Source organism: Tupaia chinensis, unplaced genomic scaffold (assembly GCF_000334495.1).
Source record: "Tupaia chinensis unplaced genomic scaffold, TupChi_1.0 Scaffold000276_2, whole genome shotgun sequence".
Taxonomy (NCBI): Eukaryota; Metazoa; Chordata; class Mammalia; order Scandentia; family Tupaiidae; genus Tupaia; species Tupaia belangeri.
Genome location: NW_006159759.1, coordinates 1,776,429 through 1,787,111, shown reverse-complemented (window position 1 = coordinate 1,787,111; position 10,683 = coordinate 1,776,429). Strand labels below are relative to the sequence as shown.

The window sequence follows — 10,683 nt, the reverse complement described above, 5'->3', positions numbered from 1 at the left end:
ATATATATATATATATATATAAATGAATGAATATTCATTCATTCTCTTGGCTATGTAGTCTATGATATAAACCAAAGACTCTCATCTTTATAATTCTATAGCCACTTGGCTCCTACAGTGCTGTGCTGAAAGAGCAAAAACAGCTGACCGGAAGTGACTGAAATCTTTTTATGATGATATAATCCAAGTTCTTATCATTGTTGAGTTATACACCCCTTTGTCTGGGTGTACATAAGAGGAAATACCACCTGGAGGTTCATTTTAATATGTCCAAATTATGTATTTGTTGCTGTTTGGGAGTGTTGTTTTTGTTCATGACATTAGACCTCACACTATACTCTGAATATTGATTTATTATATTAACAGACACCTTCAGTTTTATTTTGAACTAACTAAGGCTGGTTACATGAGAGTTTAGAATGAACTAGAAAGTCTTATGAAGATGTTCAGTTTGCCTTCTTTCCATTATTATAAATATCTGTGGTTGGACACAAACTTATGCTATTCCTTAACAGGTTCATGCATGAATTCATTCATCAAGTAATTTTTGATCCGTCAACAAGACTCAATGTGTTCTCTACTTCATCTTTATCTCCATGACCATGGCAGGGCCCTAGACAAATATTTTGAACTGCTGAAACACATACTGTACCATGTTCTTTATATACATTATAATTCATTTACTGCACAGACTGTTTTATTTAACAGTTTACTAGTACAACATAGTCTATCTTTTATTGCATGCTATAATATACAAATGATTATTACCTGGCAGTGATTTAGACCACTTTACTACTGAAAGCAGTTGCCTCTCGCCTAGTTGATTAAGACTCGTCAGCAAAGAACTGGAGGTGTCAGGTTTTGTGTTGTCATGTCCTGCATAGATCACATCCGGCTCAATACTCATTAACAGGTTGATCAATGTGGGGACCAACTGTAAATCTTGATTTGGTGAAAAAGTGATTCTCTGGCTTAGGGCTTGGCTTTCATTTGGAATGCCCACTGCCTGTGGGAGGGCAACAGCATCTAGTGCTCTCATGACTCTGACTTTATTGAACTTTTTAAACTTTCGACCTACAGAGAAGGGGGGGAAAAAAGAAAAATTTATGTAAATACATATGAACTAAATCCTCCAGCACAGTATTTTTTAAGTCTTAGGATCATGGCAGTACAGATTTTAGTATCTAGCTAATAAAATAGAATATGCAATAATGCTAGTTCTGAGACTTGAATTTCAAAAATTAATTACATTAGGATTCATTGAGTTGGTGCTGCATCGGTAATTACACCAGTATCCTAACCAGGGGCTTATGAAGTTTTGTATGAAAGGACATGAATGAAAAAACAAGTTTCTCTTTGTATAGACTAATCTTTGCATTGGTCAATACTATAAGACTGTCTCCCCAAATCTAACAGTATAGACTATATTAATTGGAACATATTGAAACAGTGTATAGTAGCTGTTGGATCTTTAAGATTTTCTTTGGTTAAAGATCTGTTAAAATTTATGCATATAGGGGAGCAGTTGGTGTAATGGCTATGTCACTGAACTCCTGTGTAGTCGACTGCGGTTCAAGTCCTGGACCTGGTGGTTTAAACTCAAGCCGGGCATATGTGCGTGCATGCCTAAGATCCCAAGAGCAGAATGGAGGAGAAGGGATTGTGGTGTGGCCATCCCCCCAGGGGTGATTTCCCGCTTTCTGTCTCTCTGTCTTTATTTTTTTTTTATTAAAAATGTTATGCATATAGGGCTAGCAGGTGGTGTGGTGGTGAAGGCACTGGATTCCCACACAACTGACTGCAGTATGAATCCCAGATCTGGCTGCTTGAAAATCACACTGGGTGCATGTGCATGCATGCCCGAAATCCTGAGAGAAGAATAGAGGAAAAGGGATGGAGGCATTGCTATCCCCATAGGGGGTGATTTCTCACTTCCCTCTCTCTGTCTTTGTCTCTCTCCAGTGAATGCACGCACTCTATGGCAAAAAACTCAAAAAAGAAAAGCATATGTTTGCACAAGCCACACAATTTTTCGTACTTCAGTGGGTTAATAGACTTCCTTGCAATCAACCCCTTGATTATTATGAGACCTCAAAACACAATATTAAAGTCCCTTTAATAAATTAAGAAAGCAAAAAATCTACATCCTGTGCTGGTCAGACCACATTTGTATTTCTAAATGATTTCTATAATTTCTACTTTGATGAATTATGATGTTAGAAAGAAAAGGTAAAAAATAATAAATAAATAAACCAAAGGTGAAAAGAGTAGAACATCTGATTCATGAGAATTGGTTGAAGGAGACCATAATGTTTATCTGGGATGCTACGAGTTCACAGGTATCTTGGAGTGAATCAGAGAAAGTCCCGGTGATAGGAGTAGCCTTATCTGCTCTGTCAGTCATGGGATGCTCAACTGTATGAAATCGCTGTGCCATTTAGCCAGGTAGCTCTGGTTAGACAATTTTTTACCACGTCCAAACAGAGGTTACAATCTGCTGGCTCTAGAACCTGATCTAGCCCATAGACATGCTTAATTTGGCTCATGCAATGCTGACTGAAGTTATGAAACATCCCTGAATTAGTCGAATGACAAGAATCTATTAAATCTGAGTTGCAGCTGCTATTTTTGCATGGAGCATGGGCACACAGATTTGATCAGTTTCTACCACAAACTGGTAGTGAGCCAGTGCTCAGTCTTCTTATACATCTTGCCACTCCACACAATTATGCTGCCTACTTGGTCTCTGTAAGAATTTACCTTTGGGATTTCTGAGCGCAGGCACTGTCATAAATAAAAAGAAGGATTGCACTTGTTTTATAAAGCCCCAAGAAGGTGGGCTCAAACTTGTAGGTGACAGGGAAATAATTGACAGAGTGAATATACAAAAGGGATTCAGAATTGTCAAATAGGCTTCTAGATGAAGAAAGAGTCATTCAAAGAAAAGGAAGTAATATTTTTGTTATATACAGTATATGCTAGAAGTTTTTATATATGCGGTATTTAGCTTCACAATAGTCTTGACAAGTAAGTAGTAGTATCCATTTGTAGACTGGACAAATGAAGAGTGTAAAGATGGTATGCCCAAGGTTGTAGTAGTAGACTCAGATTATGTGGACTCTAAAGCCCTATATAATCTAAACCCTGTTATAATCTCACTGGCATTTCAGGCATGGATTGCATTTTCATTTGATGGGATTCTGTAAAGAGATTTAGGTTGGAGATTATGTGAAAATGTATAAAGTTTGAAGGGTTTTTTTAGGTTCAATTCAATCCTAAGACACTATGATTAACAGAAAATACAATACATCCTCCCCCATCTCCAATATCTCCAAAACGGTTTTTTAACCAATTAACTTTCACCTCCTTTCTCTTTTTCATACCCTTTCATTTCTGGTTTCATTAGGATTTCGTTGAAGTGTGAGATATTGGCGTCTCTTTGAAAACCAAAGTTAATGCTTTACATGTCCATCAGACATTCAAAAGTCTTATACCAAAGATAAAATTTCAAGGCAATTTCCTAACATATTAATTTTACAAAATAAATTTAAATCAACATAGCAAATATCCACATTTCTACTTTGAATCCAGACTTTTCAAGAATCCCGAGACAGTAAAGGTGGGGCGGGGGGTGGGGGGTGCTGGTGGATGTATGATAAGGGCAAAGTTGAAAGGTAAACTAAGTCATTCAAAATCAATGTAAGCATTTCCAGTTTAAAGATGAGGAATAAGTTTATAGAGGATAAGTATGAGACCAGGTTTGTAAAGCCGATAGATGCTAATTAAGAGCTATTAATCAAGGGATGTCTTCATTTAATCTCTCATTCACTCACAAAATATTTACTGGCTTCTTGTGCTAGTTATTGTTTAAGGTTTTAAGACTGCAGCAGTGAGCAACAGACATTGTCTGCTTTTATGGAGCCTTCACTCTGGGAGTAAGGCAGGGGACATAGGAGGGTCCCATAAATAAATAAAGAGGAAGAGAATACTAAATGGTAGTACATGTTATAAATAAAATACGATGGACTTGAAGGAACAGGGCAACAACAAGGCACATGGTCAATCAGCAAAAGACTTTCTAACTTCCAAGTTTATGATTGTTCCATTAGACCACACAGATGGCTCTTTAATTAGTAGTCTTTATTTCCCCAAATCTTCAGGATAATGATTCTTTGGGAGCTAATCAAGACGTTTACATCAAAGGAGAACTCTGCACACCAGGGGAATTACAGTAAAGAACTGAAATAATCTATAGTATTTTAAGACATGTTTTACTAAAATGCTAAATGCTTACAACCATGTTATCACTTTACTCCACCTCCTATTACAAATATCAGGTTGGACTTCCACAAATGTATCTGAAGAGTTGTAATAACTCTCCTTGTTCATCTACAGCTTATAAAAGTATGGCATCTTTGGGTTGGTCATATTGGGGTATACATCTTATTATATAAAAAGTTTTATACCCTTGGCTTTTATGTGACTTATTTAAGTATTAGTTCACTCATCTTTTATTTTTTTAACAATTCGTTTTAAAAATTTAAGCTTATCGTTTTTTCTAGAATTATTTTATTTAACTTTATTTATTTATTTTAATTTGACCAGAGTAAGAGATAGAGATAGAGAGAAAGAGAGAGAGAGAGAAAGTGAGAAAGCAAAGCTACCAAGTATGGGACTCGAACCACAATCAGCCATGTGGGAGTCCAGCGCCCTTACCCACCATGCTACCTGCCGGCCCCAGTTTATATAGGGAGTATAATATGTAGCTCATAATCCCACTTAGCCTAGGTAAAATAATTTGTAAAGTATGGGGTAGAGTGCTTGGCACAAAGTGGATACTACTGGCAGCTGTCACTTTGGGAAGTTAATTAGACGGCAGTAAGAAAGGGGAGAAACTATTGGGCTGTCGGAAAAGTCATGAAGAATTTTTGCATATAATTTAGTTTGCATTTTTTAGTATTAACATGTGTTTCTTATCATTTATTCTCTCTCCCCCAAAAATACAAACAAAAACAACAAAGGCTTCTATGATCATCTGTGTTTGAGCAGTGCTAGGTCAGAAAAGTTATTCAGTTCATTTTAGAACCTTCAATACAGTATAGATTGTGAATCACTAAGAGAATAATATTAATATCTAGGGTTTTCAAAATATACATCAAAGGAGAACTCTGCATTCCAGGGGAATTATAGTAAAGAACTGAAATAATCTTAAGTATTTTAAGACATATTTTGTTAAAACGCTAAATGGTTACAACTTTGTTACCACTATACTCACCTTCTACTATAAATATCAGTTTGGTCTGATATCAGAGTTCTCCTTTGATGTAAACTGCTTGGTTAGCTCTGAGTCATTACCCTGAAGATTTGGAGAAATAAAGACTACCCGAAGAGCAATCTGTGTGGTCTATTGGAACAATGATAAGCTTTTAAGTCAGAAAGTTTTTGATATAATATTAGTATCTAGGATTTTCAAAATATACCTGGCCTTTTTGGAAAACCTCTTAATATCTCATGGAATTGATGGTTTTAAAATACTACTTTAGAATATTTTTCTCCAGGAGGCTTGCATATGAAATAAAGCCTATGATTTGGACTTAGCTAGTTCCACTGTCTGGTATCTATCTAGTTATTGATTTTTCTCTTAGCTAGTTAAAATAACTGGCTGTCATAAAATAGACAGTTAACCTTATTTCCTCACAATGTACACATTGTGAACTGTAAAAATGTATGTACATATGTACTGATCTGACTTTTAAATGGCCTTTCTTCCATCACATGTTACAGCAAAATACAGATTTTTTTTGTTTTCTGTATTTCTGCCACCACAGGGAATTTGAAGTTAATGTCCAGAGCTCAAAAGAGGGTGAAGTTGGGACCAGCAGGTGGCATAGTGATTAAGGCGCTGGACTTCCACATGGCCTACCACAGTTTGAGTCCTGGACCTGGCAGCTTGCAAATCACATGGGCACATGTGTGAGTGTGCCCAAAATCCCACAAGGAGACTGGAGGAGAGAGGACTGTGGTGTCACCATTTCCCCTGGGGGTGATTTCTCACTTTCCCTCTCACTGTGGCAAGCATACACACCCTGTGGCAAAAACATTTAAAAAAAAAAAAAGAGGTTGAAGCTAGATACATAATTTTATCCACCACATATTCAGAAATAGATGCAAATCATATCCTCAGGGAAAGATAAGTGAGTGAAAGAAAAGTAGTGACTACCAATACATATTTGGTATGTTAATGATGTGTGATTTTGACCTAAAAAAAAAAAAAAAAAAAAGACAGCTTAAAATAACACTATCATGGCACAAACAAACAGGAATGTGAACAGGAATGTGACTTTTTTTTTTTGAGAGGTTTTTGCTAGAGGGTGTGTGTGCTTGCCAGAAAGACAGAGAAAGACAGAGTCAGAAACTGAGAAATCACCCCCCGCAGGGACAGCCACACTGAAATCCCTTCTCCTCCATTCTCTTGGGATCTTGGGCATGCACACACGTGTGCGTGGCATGAGTTTAAGCACCAGGTCTGGGACTCGAACCACGGTCGACTAAATGGGAGGCCAGTGCCGTAGCCATTACATCAACTGCTGGTCCCAGGAGTTCAAAATAACATTTTTAATCGATTTGTCTGATTTTTATAGTGAGAATTCTTTCAAATATTATATTCCTGGCATTCATGCATAAATACTACTAGTAAATAAGAAACATATCTATATACCTTCATGTAATGATACATCTAGTATTTGTTAATCTAGTAAATGGACAATGGCAAAAGTACCCAGAACTGAGTAACAATTGAGAATGAATTTGTATTTATTATAATATTTTTTATATTATAAAAAAAAAAACATAGTGCCCAGATCTCTGGGTAATCTAACCGGAGACTAGGGGTGTGGGACCCTTCTCGCCACCTCCCTGAGTCTGTCTTGATTATATGCATAGGAGCCCTCACTGTTTTGCTGGCAGGACAGCAACTTAGGCTCTGATGTGAGAGGGTTGGCATAGGGGTAAAAAGAAAGCAGTGGGCAAGAGCGACTTAATAGTTGGAGACTATTCAGCCTGATGGATGAGATTTTGAAGGATATAGCCTGAAGCAGAGAGACTGAGTTTTTGGAGGCTTAGGGAAAAAGGGAGCTCCGTTTGGAGGAAATTTTCTCTGTAGTCAATCTATAGGGTGGCTACCCCTGTATTCTTCCTTCCCTCCTGTCACAATGCTAAACTGCCTCTGGCTCTAAAAGTTTTTCTGCTCTAAGTCTTATTCCTTCTCAGGCTCCTCTAGCACTTTTCTCTGGAATCATCTGCCTTCTCAGCTACATCCTCCAGGTCCTCCCCTTGGGCGCGTCCTCTGTTCCATGGAAAGACGCACATTCTCTCCATTCCCCTTCCTCCCACTCTCTCCTTAAGCCCTCTCCAGTCAGCTCTCAACCAGGTCACAAGATTTCCACATGTCAAAAACTAATAGGTGATTCGCAGTTCTTATCCTAACCCATCAGTAGCACTGGTGCCGTTGATCACCCCCTTCTTATAATACTAGTTACTCAATTGGCTCCCACACATCTCACTCTTGTGGCCACCCCTTCAGTCTCTGGCTGATCCTTTTTTATCTTGTCAACTTCTAAATCTTGGAGTGCCAAAAGCTCAATCCTTAGATTTATTTTAGGGACCTATAGTCCCTTTCTAGGTGTTTGTATCTAGTCCCATATCTCTAATATCATTTAGACAAGATGAATACAAATTTTTAATTTCAACCTCAACTTTTTCCAGAAACCCTAAACTTAACTATGCAAGTAGTCCACTCAGCATTTCTGCTTCTATGTCTAACAGACCTCTGAAACTTAACATGTTTAGAGCAGATCTTTTGTGCACTGGCTAAAAACACATTTTCTGTTTTAATAGAACTTAATGAGGATTTAGGAAGTCAACACAGGTAGCATGCACAGTGTACTCACAGTGTAAAGTGGGTAGGTATCTCCTCTCATCTCTTTTATTCACCTCACCTCTCCATTTTCCCTCTATCCCATCCTAAACATGAAATTGCCTTTTTGTCTTTTTTTGGAGGGGAGAGGTTTTTGCTATAGGGCGCGTGCGCTCGCCAGAAAGACAAACAGAGACAGAGAGATAGAAAGCCAGAAATCCCCCTCTGGGGGAGATGGCCACGCCACAATCCCTTCTCCTCCATTCTCCTCTTGGGATCTTAGGCATGCATGCATGCGTGTCCGGTGTGTTTAAGCCACCAGATCTGGGACTCGAACCGCGGTCGGCTAACATGGGCGTTCAGTGACATAGACATTATGTTAACTGCTGTTTCTCTCCTTTTTGCCTTTGATAGATCAAATTAGTAAATATTTTTTATAACTTCAGCAGTTTCTTGGAGTTATAGGTTCTACCCTAAACATCTACTGGGTGTTGGAAAAGTTATCATGTATTTCTCTATGCAAAAATGTGTACTGACTTTTCCAATGATCCAATAACTAAAAATAAAAATAAACAGCATACTCTTCTTTAGAAAAATGAGTCAACTGAGACATGTTTTGACTCATTTAGAAAAAAATCTTTCTAATATGTGAAATATATACATTGTCTTTCAGGTTGTTTTCATAGTAAAATATGGTTTGAGAACATAAATCTACAATAACTATTCCATAACTTACTTTAATTAAATACCTCTACCATCATGATTTTGTAAATTAATTTTAACTCCATGATAACTACATTGATTTTTCAAAATTTCTACAAATACATACCTAAGAACTTTTAGAAGATAAAAGAATATGTTTTGCATTAACGTTAAATCTTTATTTCGTCAATGATAATGGTTGCAGAAGTGGTTTCAGAACATAAAAGACATCTGAAGCCACCATTTATTAAATATATCCAAAGCACTGTGCTACATGCTTTAGATGTATCATTTCATTTATCCTCACAGTAACTCTCACATAGTTGATTGCAGTTTGAGTCCCAGACGTGGCAACCTAAAACTCACATTGGATATGTGTGCGTGTGTGCTTAAGATCCTGAAAGAAGACTGGAGGAGAAGGGATTGTGGCATGGCCCTGCCCCCAAGGTGGGAGGTGATTTCTCATTTCTGTCTCTCTGTCTCTCTCAGTCTCTCTGGTGAGCACACGTATCCTATGGCAAAAATCTCTTTTTAAAAAAAAAAATGGTATGTGTCTGAAATCCCAGAGCTATTGAAGGCAAAACCTGAAATCAAACCCAAAGTTTTCTGACTTTACACCTTTACTCTTTATTACAATGCTGTATCATCTCCTAGAGAGGTTTTCTGAAAATTCTTTGCCAACCCATTGATAGAATTTAAACTTTTAAAGGCAGAGTTAATGAATTTTATTAAAATTGGTATAAAATTCTATATAAACTTCTTCTGGCAATATAGATTATTAGCTAACGTATAAATCTCCTTTTCTAGAACATCTAAACATGGATAAAATGATAACGTCCTTTCAAATACATATCTAAACTTCTTGAAAAGTTAATAAAATATCAAGGCGTTTAAAACAAAGACCACCACAATCCACTAGCAAAAGGGTATGGGAAGGAGGCATGTCTGCTTCACTCTTGGCTCAGTGTGGGAAAAAGATCTCCTCTGATAATTCTTAATTTTATGCCTCCCTGACCTAGCTGTGCAGTTTGAAACTATTTTGTTTACAAAGTATGAAAAATCTAGAGGCAAGTAATAAATATTAAATGTGGTCTTTCAGTAGTAAAATCTCTAAGGTGCCAGGAAGAATGAAATAAAAACTTTCTGGAGAGAAACACTATTCATTAAAGCTACTCAGGATTTTCAAATTCAATTTTATAAAATATGAGCTAATAATCTAAAATTATAAAAGGTATGAGTGAGAAATGTCAGAAATATCAGAAACAGTAAACAATGTGTTGCATATGGCTTATAAGAGCTGATAATTAAATATTCAGAAATTTTAAGAACCAGTGCTGAAATCATTGATAACCTGAAATTTACTATGCGGGAGTATTTAAATTGCTATCATTGGTGGGACCAGCAGTTAGCGTAATGGATATGTCGCTGGACTCCCACATAGTCGACTGCGGTTTGAGTTCTGGACCCAGTGGCTTAAACTCACGCTGGGCGCGTGTGCGTGCATGCCCAAGATCCTGAGAGGAGAATGGAGGAGAAGGGATTGTGGCGTGGCCATCCCCCCTGGGGCGTGATTTCTCGCTTTCTATCTCTCTGTCTCTCTCTGTCTTTCTGGCGAGCACATGCACCCTATAGCAAAAACCTCTCCAAAAAACAAATAATAATAATAAAATAAAATAAATTGCTGTCATTGGTAAACACTATATATAATCAGAAATTTTTTACTGTACTTCTTTTTTCATCTTTTTTTTTTTAAGAACGAAAATCTAGTTTACTAGTATGGTACAGTAATTTAATTAGATCCTGCATTTTATGACTTTAGTGTTATTGGTTATAGTACATATTTTTATAATTATTAAAGATACATGAAAAAATTTGAAAACATAAAAAAACAAGCTATTGTAGAAGAAACAAATTTATAAAAGAAACAAGTAGAATGTATAAAATTTTAAAAAAAGATTACTAACATGGAAAATAAATTAAAAGACACAGCTTAAGAAAGAACAGTGATCCTGAAGACAGAATTAAGTTACTCAGAATAGAGTGGACAATGATGCAACAAAGAGTAC

General features: G+C 36.8%; 1 protein-coding gene across 1 annotated transcript in view; it reads right to left on the bottom strand.

Moving 5' to 3' along the window:
* Positions 1-10,683, bottom strand: part of PGR (progesterone receptor) — an 84,511-nt gene that overhangs the window by 22,965 nt on the left and 50,863 nt on the right. Inside the window, exon 6 of the mRNA XM_014588422.1 lies at positions 769-1,074. Within this exon, the coding sequence (XP_014443908.1) occupies positions 769-1,074 (306 nt within the window). The remainder of the gene's footprint in view (positions 1-768; positions 1,075-10,683) is intronic.